Here is a 15,130-nt window from a genome sequence, read left to right as displayed (position 1 = left end):
TGTTGTTTAGAATCCAATTTTCTATACATCATCTACACTCTTACTTCAGCTGAGCAGCCTCCTCTTCCTTCTGTCGTTTGGCTTCTTCCTCCAGCAGCTTCTTCTCCAGCTCCTCCTGCTGTCTCCTCTCCTCCTCTATCATCTTCTGCTCCTCCTCCGCTTTCTGTTTCTCCTCCTCTTTCTTCTTTCTGTCCTTCTCGTCCTTCCTTCTCTTCTCCTCCTCCGCTCGTCTCTTCTTCTCCTCTGCCGTCTTGCCTCCGTCTTTCTTTCCGCTCATTTTGGTCTCGTCTTTGCCCTTCTCCCGTGAGGAGGTGGCCTGTCTGTCTGCATCTCTGTCTTTGTCCTTGTTGCTGGAGGAGCCCGTCTCTCTCTCCTCCAAGTTGACTGGCTTCTTGCGTTCAGCAGGCATACTGCTACTACAAAACAAAATCATCACAATTTGGGTCAGTGACATGACGCTCATTTTATTTGGTCTGGATCTGTGCAGTTTTTAAAAAAATATGTTAATCTATACAAGCAATTACCTCTACTATGATGAACATGCTTTAAATATTTGAGTTTAAAGTTATCTTGATATCTTTTCTGGGGCTTAAAATAAAAAAATGCCAAAGTGGTGTAACCATCTGTAAAAGATAAACAAATTAAAAAAGGTATTATTGAAAGGAGAAATTTGTTGAAAAATGTCGGCATAAGTAGTTTGTAATCATCTTTTATTGTTATTATTTAAAACTATTTTTAATATTTGAAAAAACGTTTATACAATAAATCAAATTCACGTGGTGTAACAAACATGCAGGTAGCCATTATGTTGTCATGTGACCAAAAAAAAAGCAGCAGCATAAAACCCTCATGACTATATGTGAAGTATATATATAAAATAAATAAATAAATAAATTAAAAAAACCCAGATATTTTGACATTTATTTAAAAGCAAATTTTGTTCAGGTAAAAAAAAACCTCTTGATATTTGTGACCCCAAATTTCATGATATTTGGAAAAAATATTTTTAACCTTGAAAAATGTGTTTGAAAACTATTTTGAAATTACTGATGAAGTACTGTAGTGAACTGAATGTGCAAGGAAAGTATTCTGAAGGAATATTCCGGGTTCAATACAAGTGAAGCTTAATTGACAGCATTTGTGGCATAATGTTGATTAGCACAAAAATGTGTTTCAACTCGTCCCTCCTTTTCTTTAAAAAAAATAAAATAAAATAAATAAGCAAAAATGGAGGCAATGGAGCCAATTTTTGGAGGTTTAAAGGCAGAAATGTGAAGCTTATAATTATATAAAAGCACTCACATTAATTCTGTTAAAACTCATGTATTATTCGAGCTGTAAAATTGTTTAAATTGTCATTTGTACAATTGTTTTTGGGTTTGTTGACATTACATCATGTCAATGAAGTTGTAAAATTGGCTAAAACGTCACACAGAAAAGGTTAGTAAGTGATTTTATCACACTAAAATCATGTTAACACACATATTGCTTACATCTTGTTGCTATACTTTTGAAACAGTGAGTATTTTAACATTCAAAAATCGGCCCCCATTAACTTCCATTGTAAGTGCCTCGACTGGAACAATCAATATGCCACAAAAGCTCTCGACTGAGCTTAACGTCTATTGAACCCGGAATATTCCTTTAATACCTTTGACTTGATGGTTACACCACTTGACAATAATTATTATAGCATACTTTTTTATAAAGTTTTTCAAAAATGTATGGACACAAATATTACATTTCCACAAACTTGACATGTATTTTAAACTACATTAAGATTTTGAAAAGATTTCTCAGTTTTATCACCTCAGACAACCTTATTTGTTACTGACTCATGTTCTACTATATATTTTTAATAATTATAAACAAACAGAAACTATGTTACAAATAGAATCCTAGCGTACTGCTAACAGCACTGTATAAACGGTATACTAGGGCTGAAAATTGTTACAGATCTCCCGATTCGATATTCCAACGATATTTACTTGCCGATATGTATTGCGATTCTGTAACTATTGGGATTTGATGTTTTAATACATTTAGCTGTGTTAACTCCTTTTACTCAGAAAGAAATGCCTATAGAAGAACAGTCGTTTCTGAAATGACAACTTCGCTAAGCTCCACCCCCTTTGGTTACAGTCACTCGCTCTGACAAGCTCTGCAGAACCTCCCATAGGAATGAATGAATTTTTTGGCCAAATATTCTCATAAACGGAACTGACAATATTATTATGAGACCTGGAATGAAGTGTGACATTGTAAAGCATATTTATATGATGTTTTTTGTATAAGAAATTGTTAAATTACACAGTAACCTGTTTGGAAACTGTGGAGACTGTGAATCAGAATTGAGGCAAACGATCATCACGATCACATAAAAAGAGAAAAACCTCATTTTATAGTGATTTACACCTGATAACATTAATGCACTATAAGTGAACAGAACTCATAACACACTCACTTTGATGCTGTGAACTCTTTATTTACTATCATCTTTACTAAGACCTGAATAATACATACATGAATTAGGGTCAATTGTTTCACTACATAATTCAGAACTTCCAGGTAAAAGGTGGGGATGTGCAAAACCAACATTTTGGCAAATTTTAATGCATTTCTGGTTTTAAAACCAACTACCAATCGACCAGTCGGTGCATTGTCTGAGCTAGTCGACTATTCAGTGCAGGGGCGTCATGCACATATTTTGTTTGAGGGGACACCCAGGTCAGCCACTGAAACCCCAATTCAACTGTGAAAAGATTAAATATTTTTATCTTGCACATTATGTGCCGTAAGCAGTCATGAAACAAAGTGGCTGACACAAGCGCTGCTGCTTCGATCCGTTCAACTGCCCGCGGCACCTCTCTCACATTAAAAATTCGGAACACGCTGCTACCGAGGAACCATGTAAAACCACCTTTTATTACTTAAAGTTTTTATCATGACTGAAAAGGAGAGGATTAACACTGAAATAAGATAAGCCACTGCATTCTTTAAACAGAGAGTGTAAAAATGCCACAAAACCTGTCAAATGCATTTCAGCACCAAAGTAAATGAACAGCGACCAATCAAACAAAAACATAGACATAATCTATATTAGACTGACTGACTGTTCAACAGACATCTGACATAGTTGGCAAACATTATCTGCACTGAAGTTGATCAATTTGTTTGTTGTTACCATAACACCGGGCTTTCCAGTGGTGCTCAACCTTTCTCGTGAACGTGATCTCCGAAGCAGCACTGGACGCCACGTATTAGGGCTGCACGATAATGGTGAAAATGAAAATCACGATTATTTTCCTCAAAATTTTAATTACGATTATTAATCACGATTATTCTGTTATTTGAAAACGTTTTTTTTTTTTTATTACAGCACTGTACAATTTGAACAAAATAAATAAATAAATAAATACTGTTGCCATTGCTTAGATCTTGATTCTAAAAGAACAAAAAATATAAAATTACATTAAACAGTAATGTAAACATGTTACATGCAAACTAGTGAATGATTCCTTTTGATTGAAATTAAGGCATGTTTTGCCCATTCTTTACTGTTAATAGAAACAGTTACTTGGGTGTTTACACTTGCATCCTCTTTTAAGAGCAATTTTTTTAAATTATTATTATTATTATTATTATTATTTTCCTTTTTCTCCCAATTTGGAATGCCCAATTCCCAATGCGCTCCAAGTCCTCGTGGTGGCGTAGTGACTCGCCTCAATCCGGGTGGCGGAGGACGAATCTCAGTTGCCTCCGCGTCCGAGACCGTCAACCCGCGCATCTTATCACGTGGCTTGATGAGCGCGTTGCCACGGAGACATAGCGCATGTGGAGGCTTCACGCCATCCACAGCGGCATCCGCGCTCAACTCACCACGCGCCCCACCGAGAACGAACCACATTATAGCGACCACGAGGAGGTTACCCCATGTGACTCTACCCTCCCTAGCAACCAGGCCAATTTGGTTGCTTAGGAGACCTGGCTGGAGTCACTCAGCACGCTCTGGGGTTCGAACTAGCGAGCTAACGAACTCCTGGGGTGGTAGCCAGCGTAATTTACCACTGAGCTACCCAGGCCCCCCAAATTATTATTATTATTAACATTATTATTATTATTATTATTATTATTATTAGGCTAATAGTAATATATTTCTGTAATAATTGAGCGCGCAGAACCGCTATACAGTCTCAAGCGTCTATTTTGAAGGAAGCCTAATAATTTTATCAAGCCTTTTATTTTTAATGAAGACAGTGTTGTTTCGGTGTGTTACCAGCAGAGGTGACAGTGGCGTTTTGTGCTCCTTCCATACATGGAGAAATGCTATTGTCTCTTCCTCGCTCCACACAACCCCAGTGTCATGGGGTTACTTTAGATTTGTTACACTCGTTATGGCCAGATATATTTGGAATTAGACAAATGTGCATCTGAGGTAAATGCATAGCGCTTTAAAATAACCCGGTTACCACGTTAGAGACGTGCACGAACCGAACTCAGAGCACAGCTGTTCTTAATAAAACACATTTCAAAGCACGAGATGGAATTAATTTCATGTGCATCGAGCACAGAACATCGTATCATTATCCTCGTGCACCGCACATATGAGACTTGTAAACATCTGTGGTGCGGTTCTGTATTTCAGCACGTGCTCCAAAGAGAAACAGTGATTGGTCATTAGCAAACTTCTGAAGAAAGCGTGAATGGTCAGATGAGGTAAAAGCAGACTAGGAAAGAGCTTGTGATTTGGTCTATCATTCGCAGACACAGCCTATAATGAAAATGAACAACAACTGGCAACTTTTCCTGGCTGACACCTTCTATTTGCTAGCTCACTAATATCACAGACGATTATGCTTAAGTAACTGTAAAGACGCTAACTACCACACCTGAAGTCGCAAGTTCAAATCCAGGGTGTGCTCAGTGACTCCAGTAAGGCTTCCTAAGCAATAATGTGGTTCTCGCTTTCGATGGGGCGAATGGTGAGTTGTGCGTGGATGCCGCGGAGAATAGCGTGAAGCCTCCACATGCGCTACGTCTCCGCGGTAATGCGCTCCGCCACCCAGACCGAGGCAAGCCACTACGCCACCATGAGGACTTTGAGCGCATTGGGAATTGGGCATTCCAAATTGGGGAAAAAAGGGGAGAAAAAAATTAAATAATAATAATAATAATAATAATTTAACCGTGAGAGGCAGAAATCATGATCATGATTAAAATACGATAAATTGTGCCACCCAACCGCGTATAGCGGAACATATGTGACTTGATTGGATTTTAATATACATAATTTAAACATGTGAATAAAGTTTCTGTCACAAGCATTTGTTTGCACATGCAATAATCATTTAATTATCGAAGGAACCGTACAAATACGTTTCTGGAAGTTCAAATAAACCATAAACATTCCTCTTGGCTCAAAAATCTGAGGGGGCACAGTGACCCCTCACTCTGAATGGGCATGACGCCTCTGAGTCAGTGTTAAGGAAGCCATGTATAAAGGCTGCATTATGTCCATATAACCCAATCAGACGTGTTTCATAGGGATATATGGATACTAAGCACAGCCATTTAACATGGTAACTAACAGATATCCAACAATTAAACAGGATAAATAACTATAACCTCTTATCCCACAAAATTATTAAAGTAAGAAAAGAAACATGTAAAGCTCCAATAAAAAGTGGCACAAAACTGAGTACGCACATCCCAGATGCTGAATGACGCGCTTTAATGCGTCTCCTGGACTCAGTATGACACGCTTCAATGAAACCAGAACTCATGACACAGGACGATCCTCGCTTCGCATTCAGAAGTTCACAGCTGTTGGATTACAACCATTCAACAGTATAATGAGCCTTTATACTGCTCAGCTATTTATTAAAGCAGTGCCAGAATCTGCAGAATGACTCCTGACAAATACTCTCCAGAAGACCTCACAAATAAACCTGTGGGTTACACATAGTAACAGGAACATTACCCACAGCAGAGGATTTGAAGTCCAACATTTAACAAGTAGTGCTTTGATGGCTTCAACAGTGGTGCTTTATATACTGCATACTGGCATCAATTTGGTCAAATAAATAAATAAAAATGGTATGTGAAGCAGCAAGCATGTGTATAAGTATTACAATTGTTTAGATTGGGCTTGAAACAAAATCTGACTTCATGGTTTTATATTTTTGCTGTTCATACTACAAAAAACTAAACAGACTTGAGTTCTCAAAATCAGATTTTTCAAAAGCCAAATGATGGTGAATAGCATTTACAAACATCTGCATACAGTACACATACTGGTTTGTTTGTTCCTTTCATTTTTTATGCCATGCCAGCTTCTATGGCTATATTCATGGCGGGAGCCAGGTTTAGTTATTTAAAAATAGAGTTAAATAAAGTGTTTAAGATTAATTTTTCCTAAAAACCTTCAAACTAAATTTGGATTCACTTGATTAAAAACCGTTTCAAAAGTATCAACTGAATAATACAGGTTCCTCTGATGTGTAGAGGTATGACAGTCCAGTAAAATATGTTTAAAGGATAGTGGGTTCTGACAAGATGTGCACTTTGGTCAATTTTCTCCTGATAGTAAAAACTGGTGTGCGAGTCTTGTATGTCCTATCCGGCATCGTGTATAAATGACTTGATCCCAGCGATTATTAAAAGGGAACACATATCTTGTTCCAACAACAAGATTTATTTCCTGGAATTTGTTGTTTAAACATTGATCCCTCTCCGACTGCCATTTGTTTTTGATATATACATTCAGAGTTGGTTTCAGATCTGTGGAAGGTATAGGGCATTTTCCTGGTTCAGTAGAAAGTGCTTCTCTGGCAGCTCTGTCTGCTTGTTCATTACCGGAGATTCCTCAGTGTCCAGGTACCGGCAGAAAATAATATTAAAACTCTTTGCTTCAATAGATGACAGTTTGATTAAAATCTTCACGATTGTTAGGTGATCAGTTTTAGTAGCTTCCAATGCTTCAAGACATGATTTTGAATCAGTTATTATTAAAAAAGGTTTTTGTGGAGCAGTCTCAATAAACTTCAGTGAGAGTAGTAGAGCGTTTGCCTCTGCAGTGAAAACTAAACTTTGGTCAGAGATGCGGATACCCTGACACAGTTGGTTTGTTGCAAAAGCTGCTGCCACTTTATTTCCAGATTTAGATCCATCTGTGTATATTGGGATATGTTGTGGGTATACTGCTCTTATGTCCAGAAATTGTTGATGGAAATCACTCGGATGCGTTTTGGATTTTTGGTTCCTTGTTAAATCCAGATGGATTTTAGGCTTTTTGAGATCCCATGGAAGAATTTTGCAGAAATGTGTCTGCTCCACACCGTTTAGATCCACTTTCAGATTCTCCAGATGGGTTTTTATACGTAGGCCAAATGGACGAATGAAACTTGTTTTTTTTTTCATATATTGTTGAATGCTGAAGTGGGAAAACTGCAGAGTAGGCTGGGTTTTCTTTATTTGTTTTAAGTTTGGTTGCGTATTGTAAGGCCAACTTTAGGCGTCTGATTTCCAAGGAAGGTTCATTGGCTTCCGCATAGAGACTTTGGATTGGTGACGTTCTGTAGGCTCCCAAAGCTAGTCGTATACCTTGGTGGTGTACAGTGTCCACAAGTCATATGTATGACTTCCTAGCTGATCCATAAATGATACTTCCGTAGTCCAGCTTTGAGCGTACCATGGTTCTGTACAAGTTCATGAGAGTTGAGCTGTCTGCTCCCCATTTGGTTTTGGATAAAACCTTTAAAACATTCATAGCTATAAAACATTTCTTTTTTTAGTGATTTAACGTGAGGAATAAAAGACAGTTTGTTGTCAAAGGTGATACCAAGAAACCTGTTCTCTTTAACAAGTTTAATGGGGACTACCAAAAGCTTTGGTTCATTGTGTAGCAAACGATGCTGACAGAAATGCATACAGATGGTTTTTGTTTGTGAGAACTTGAAACCGTTCTGTGTTGACCAGAAGTGCATTTTGTTTATCTTCAATTGGATTTTTCGCTCGATAGTATTCATGTACTTGCTATTGTAGCAAATGCGGATATCATCTACATATAAACTACAGAGGACATCAGAACCAATGACTTTTGCAATGCTATTTATTTTAATACTGAAGAGGGTTACTGATAGGATACTTCGAGGTACTCCAAGTCCTTGTTTATGTAGGTTAGACAAGGTTTTTGCTATTTTAACTCTAAAAAGTCTGTTCGATGAAGACTGGCAGTCGGCCTCTAAAATTCATTTGGTACAGATCCTTTAAAATTCCATGTTTCCATGTCGTGTCATAGGCTTTCTCCAAATCAAAGAAGACAGCTACAATGTGTTCTTTTCTGGTGAAGGCGTCACGAATATAGCTTTCAAGACAAATAAGGTGATCTGTAGTGCTTCGACCTTTCCTGAAACCACATTGGGCATTACTTATGTGGTGTTTATATTCCAGTATCCAGACCAGGCGATCACTGACCATCCTCTCCATTGTTTTGGATAAGCAAATGGTTAAAGCTATTGGGCGGTAGTTTATGGGGTCATTATGGTCTTTCTCTGGCTTTGGAATGGGTATTATTTCTGCTTCATGCCAGGCAGATGGGATTTTTCCTGATATCCAGATGGAGTTAAAAATTCTAAGGAGCATTTTCAGGGAAAGGTGGGGTAGATTCTTTAAAAATTGATAGTGGATTTTATCCGGTCCAACAGCTGTGTCGTGGGATTTTTTAATGGCTTGCTGTAGTTCTTCCATATAAAAAGGTTGGTTGTATGACTCTGTGTTACTGGAGCCGAAGTTAATCTTTTCTTTTTCTTGCCGAGCAAGAAAAGTTCGAAAAGCAGGAAGGCAGTTCTCAATAGATGAATTGTTTTCGAAAGTTTTTGCTAGAATGTTTGCAATTTCTTGTTTTGAAGTCAAGAGTGTGCTGTTTGATGTATTTGAGGACCGTTGTTTTTTACCTTCATTTTCCGTATCAGGTTCCATATTTTGTATGATGGCGTACTTGTTGTCATGCTAGAAATGAATCTTCTCCAGCTTTCCTTTTTTACTTCATTTACAATTCTTCTTGCTCGTGCTCTACTCATCTTGAGTTTGATAAGATTTTCAGTTGATGGATGTCTGAAGAACAGTCTTTCAGTTTTTTTCCTCTCTTTTATAGCTTCCTTACATGTATCATCAAACCATGGAAGTCATCTATGTTTATATTTAAAGATTTCTTGGGACTGCATCATTAGCTATAGATATGAGCGTTTCAGTGAAATTCTGCATAGCATCTGGGCTGTCTTCTGGAAACTGTGTCAGTTTCTCATGACAGAGGGTTTGAAATTGATACCAATTTGCTTTTTTAATTTGCCATCTTGGTACATTTGTTTCTTCCTCTCTGCCTTTGATGATTACAATGATTGGGAAATGGTCACTTCCAAAGAGGTCATGCCAAACTTTCCACGATAGGTCTAAAAATAATTCAGGCTGACACTTTGTTAGGTCGATTGCAGAGTACGTTCCATGTCCTGGATGTAAATAGGTATTCAATCCATTATTTAAAAGACATAAGGTGTGGTTATCTATAAAATCTTCAATCTTCTTTCCTTTTGTGTTACAGTGATTACTGCCCCACAAAGTGTTATGACTATTAAAATCTCCCATGAGAATAAAAAGGAGATGGGAGCTGAGCGATAAGGTGATCTAGGTCCATGTGTGTCAAGTTAAAATTTGGAGGAATGTAGATAGAGATGACTGTAATGGTTTTCTGCAAAGTCAGGCGTACTGCTGTTGCCTGTAGGTTGCTATTAATATGACTATGGATCACATCTTTTCTTATTAAAATGGTTGTACCACCAGAAGCCCGCTTGTCACTGGGACCGAAAGTGTTAAAACTTGTAAAATTTTTAAGAGAGAGTACCGTCTGGTGGTAATTGTGTTTCTTGAAGTCATATGGCTAGAGGGTTAAAAATTGCAGTTAGACGCTGCAGCTCCGTAAAATTTGCCCTGATACCACTACAGTTCCATTGGATGATAAAATTTTCCATTACCTATTAGGGAGAATAGGGACAGTTTTCTTGGTTCTGCCTTTAGGGGATGGACTTCTACCATGGTATTAATTCTCTTTCATTTCCACATCTTTTGTTTGTTTTGTCTTTGAGGCCTAGTCTTGGGATACTTTTGATTGTGAAGAACTTGCCTTACCGTTGTTTTTATTTGCCTTTTGGTATCCTGTTATTGAGCTCTGACTGGAGTGAACGTCATTTAGAAGAGTTTCGCTCTGGGTTCCTGTGTTCTTCATCTTTGGGGGAATATTACTATGGTTAACGGTTTGGGGTTTGTCTTTTTGCATCTAGGTGATATCTGTCTGGCAGTCTATTGTTCTCACAGCAGCAGAGGCGAAGGTTTTATTCAGCGTAAAAACAGGGACGACATCCACCATTTTCTTTGCTTCGAGGTAACTGATTCTCTTTGCACACCTGATCTTCTGTATTTCTTTTTCTTTGATCCACATGGGACATTGTTTTGATGCAGCTAAATGGTCACCTGAGCAATTACAACATTTTGATGGTTTTTCACAGCTTCCTTTGTCGTGGCCTACCTCCCCACAGTTACAACAGGTATGTTTGTTGTTGCAGCCATTAGATCCATGGCCGTACTTTTGACAGTTGAAACACCGCAGAGGGTTGGGTACAAATAAGTCCACTGGAGTATCCAAGTATCCAATTTGAAGTTTATCTGGGATTAGCGGTTTATTAAAGGTGAGGATGTACATACCAGTTTTAATTACTCCTTGGGTCTTGAGCTCATGCGTTATTTCTTCTTCATCCACATCATCCAACTCTCTAGTTCGGATTACTCCTTTACTGTAGTTCAAAGTTGGATGAGGAGATGTCTTTATTTGAACTCCAGCTAACATGCTAGCACGTAGAAGATTTTCAGCATTGGCCTTTTTACTGCATTCCACAAGAATCTGTCCAGATCGTAGTTTTTTCACTTCCTTTACTGTTCCCGCTATTCCTGCAATACCTTTTTGTATAGCGAAAGGGGAAAGCTTGATGATTGGAGAATCTGGAGCAGCAGCTTCAATGATGATGAATTTTGGCCAGTCATCATTATTCGGCACAAGAGCACGTCTATTTTCTGAGGTATTGTCGGTATCCAGGTCCAAGAAACATTTTTTTGAGGTGTGTTTTGTAGCCATGTTTTGGGTTTTTAGTTTCGTCATCTCTGCTCCCCACCCACCTTGGAGCCCAAAAGTAAGGGATGCACAGTGCTGCGGATCTCCAGCAGATTATGCATCAGGGATACAGGGATGATATACTCAAGAAAAATGAGCAACAAGTTGCTCAATTTACTTGATTGACCCTTAGCCATCACCTACTGGGAATCTGAGAGATATATGATGTTCAGCTATCACAGAGAATTCCCAGGGTTTGTCTTGACCAGCCGATTGATTGGATCGAGCCATTCCAACATCCCACCTAGGTGAATTAGGAGCCAAAGTACCGTGTTGAAATAGTGGAAGCCGCAGCAAACCACATTTATCAGGGACCAGGATCTCTTCCTCCACCGACACGGGTCGCAACTCACAGCAAACGAGTTGTCCTTTTCCTTATTTCTTATAATGGAAATGGGATAATAAGGATCAAATTTACTCCAGGTCTTTACAGAGTGATGGAAAAAATGTTTTGCTGTAACCCTAGCAGGGGGGGCTTGAGGGTTGTTCTCTCTTGCCCAAGGAGATGACCCTAGCACTACGGAGGGAAGGAGTGTGCCACTGTTCCTTTCACGGGCTACCATCATAAAGATGGGTCCCGAGCCATACCCGGGTACACATACTGGGCAATTCCACGAAAATGTCAACCATACCATGGAAAAATGGTGATTTCAATCTTATTTTAATTCATCACACAGCCTTGATGGGTATTATAATGCAATATAATGTATCAGAGGTCAAAGTCTGCAGGCTTCAAAGTGTTTGGATAGTTTATCCTCATGATGTAAGCGCCGCTTTCACAACCGTCACGTCCATAATGAAGAGATGTCATGTCTGTAACGCCAGTTTTTCCCCATTTATGTGAAAACAACAATGAATAAAAAATAAATAATACATGTTCTTGGCAGTGCCAACCCTTCTACATTCTGTGGCTAGTATTATTTCTGGGGCCAACTAGTCTTACTAGTTAGTTGCCTAAAATGTTGGTCTTCATTTTTTCAATCAGTTGCATAAAAACTTAGATCAGTCTAATTTAAGACCGAAATGTAAGATAGCACACCCCATGGAAAATACCTGTCAGCTGAGCCAATGGGGGCTTCAGTTGAGAGTTTGAAGAAGACTTTGACTTCAGCGATGGTAATAATGTTGTGTTTTTTATTATTTGTGTTAAAATCACTAAATTTGTTCATTAGAATCAATTTTGAAGCACTGTAGTCCTCTAATAAGTAAATATTTTCAGCGAATAAAAACTGTATTGAGCGTCCACTGTTGGCCATTTTTTAAAAGTGTCTTTTCCCACAATGCAATGCAAATTAGTCTTACTAAAGACAACTGTGCGCTTGTTTTATGCAACAGGCTTTTTATGGCATCTTTAGCTAGTCAAACTAATTGTTAGACACAGTCTTAAGTTAATGGCGATTTTATGCAACCAGACCCTGGATTGTACATTGAATTCACAGAGTTTTTACAAAGTGTGCGGACTCCCAAAAACTCACATCCGTAACGCAAGCTCATTTCCCGATCTAAACTGGAAAAAACCTGTCCAGACTGAAACTTTGCTGATGCCTGGACTCTATCTGCAGGGGTCTATGATTATACATAAACATTGCTTGATATACTCGTAATGAGTATATCAATGTCACATCCATAATGCTGCCCTACTGCAGAAATGGTAAAAGTCGTATGGATGCTATTCCAAACATGCCCAGGTCAGGTGGGCACAGTGCTTCTCCTGTTGAGTTTCGTGCCAACCCTCCTCAACATACCTGCCTGTCGTTCCCAGGTGCGTTTGACTAGTTAATACTGAACTCTGCCACAAGGTGGATTCTTTGATTCAGATGCATGAATCATTTTTATCAGATTATTAGTGCGCAGATAAACTCACTGCCTCAAACAGCAGAACAACAACAAATGAACTCGAACTGGCACTTCCGGTTTCACACGCACAAATAGCCTAACAGATACACACTTTCACGCCAAACGTAGACTAGAAACATGTGTATATCGTTACTCGTCGTTATCTGTGCAGTTTAGATGTTTATCCAGACCAAATAAATAATAAATAAACAAATAATAAAAAGCATTCGAACTTAAGCAGCATCTGCAGTAATATTATCCCATCAAATTCATTAGATGATTAATTAATTTAACTGTCAGCTCGTTTTAAGGACAGTTTGGGCTGTGTAGTTAATTTATAACAGTTATTTTAGGGAAGTATATCAATGTTTTGATTAAATGTTTATGAATTAGCATTAGCCGTTAGCTGCTGTGAGGCCGCTCGTTTGTCAAACACAGACAAATTGAAACCACAAACACACGGAATTCACACGAACAGTGATGTTATCTGTCACAGATCTAAACACAGTTGTGTATGTTAATAACATGTCTGTCTTACCTCATACGTTTGTGTTTATATTCATAAGTACAGTCGGTAAATGACGCGCCTGACGCGTTTTCACAGTCAGGACCCCTGAATGTGGCGACCAAGAAGCGCCTGATCAAAAACTCACTCACAGCAAAAACACATGACACATTTACATTACATGAAACTCATTCATGCGATTAACATCGTCCCATATGTCATACAAAAGCTCATATTTATAAGAAAATTAATCAATAATAAACTTAACAAGGCATTTGTGTTTGTTTTACCGTTGTTTATCCATCTATCTATCTATCTATCTATCTGTCTATTTAATGTCTGTCTGTAGTATTTTGTCTGTCTTTCTATTTATCTGTGTAGTATTTTTGTCAATCCTCTGTCTGTCTGTGTAGTATTTTTGTCCATCTGTCTGTCTGTCTGTCTGTGTCTATCTATCTGTTTAGTATTATCTATCTAAGTAGATTTTCTTATTAAAGTGAACTAAACTATAGAAAAGTATTAATAAAGAATAGCCTGGACATTGTGTGACCCAGGAGAGGGCATATGAGGTTACTGAGAGTGCTGATGTTGCAAGAAAACACTCTGTGTCATCTTTCATGATAAATGAATTTAAAATGTTATCTTGTTTTGAACTAAAAGCCAGGTTCCCACCATTAAAAAGAGGTCAGAGGCTCTGTGAAATAATAATGGGAAACAGAATCCATTGGATACAAAAAATATTAAGAGGGCGTAGACATGAGGTAATGCTAGATAACAAACTGTAGGAAAACAGAGGGTTTTGACCAAGAGAGTCAGATCTCAGCTGACGTCTCGGGTTTGTTGCTTTGCTCAATAAACTCAACCTTTGACACCTGGAACTCCTGACTTCCAGAGTTTTCTTACAGAGAGGGAAGAAAAGTTTTTCCACGCTCCACAATACTATCTGTCTGTCTGTCTGCGTAGAATTCTTGTCAATCTATCTATATGTCTGTCTGTCTGTCTAGTATTTTTTGAATGTCTGTCTGTCTGTCTGTCTGTCTGTGTAGTCTTTTTGTCTTTCTGTCTGTCTGTTTATCTGTCTATCTGTTTAGTATTTCTATCTATCTATCTATCTATCTATCTATCTATCTATCTATCTATCTATCTATCTGTCTGTCTGTGTAGTATTTTTGTCAGTCTATCTATATGTCTGTCTGTCTAGTATTTTTTTGTCTGTCTACCTGTCTGTGTAGTATTTTTATCTATCTATCTATCTATCTATCTATCTATCTATCTATCTATCTATCTATCTATCTATCTATCTATCTATCATCAGTCTGTCTGTCTGTGTAGTATTTTTGTCTGTCTGTCTATCTGTTTAGTATTTCTGTCTATCTATCTATCTATCTATCTATCTATCTGTCTGTCTGTCTGTCTGTCTGTGTAGTATTTTTTGAATGTCTGTCTATCTGTCAGTCTGTAGTCTTTTTGTCTGTCTATCTGTCTGTTTGTCTGTGTCTATCTGTTTAGTATTTCTGTCTATCTATCTATCTATGTAGTATTTTTGTCTGTCTGTCTGTCTATCTGTCTGT

At 38.1% G+C, this 15,130-nt stretch overlaps 1 protein-coding gene across 1 annotated transcript in view; it reads right to left on the bottom strand.

Moving 5' to 3' along the window:
- Positions 1 to 13,663, bottom strand: part of LOC127436967 (regulator of nonsense transcripts 2-like) — a 31,998-nt gene extending 18,335 nt beyond the window's left edge. The window contains exons 1-2 of the mRNA XM_051691512.1: positions 13,593 to 13,663; positions 45 to 416 (exon numbers count right to left, since the gene is read on the bottom strand). Coding sequence (XP_051547472.1) covers positions 45 to 416; positions 13,593 to 13,597 — 377 coding nt within the window. The 5' untranslated portion in view covers positions 13,598 to 13,663. The remainder of the gene's footprint in view (positions 1 to 44; positions 417 to 13,592) is intronic.
- Between the last annotated feature and the right edge of the window lie 1,467 nt (positions 13,664 to 15,130).

The sequence above is a fragment of the Myxocyprinus asiaticus genome, chromosome 47, assembly GCF_019703515.2.
Source record: "Myxocyprinus asiaticus isolate MX2 ecotype Aquarium Trade chromosome 47, UBuf_Myxa_2, whole genome shotgun sequence".
Taxonomy (NCBI): Eukaryota; Metazoa; Chordata; class Actinopteri; order Cypriniformes; family Catostomidae; genus Myxocyprinus; species Myxocyprinus asiaticus.
Note: the sequence above shows the minus strand (reverse complement) of the source record. Positions and strands in the feature narration are given on the sequence as shown.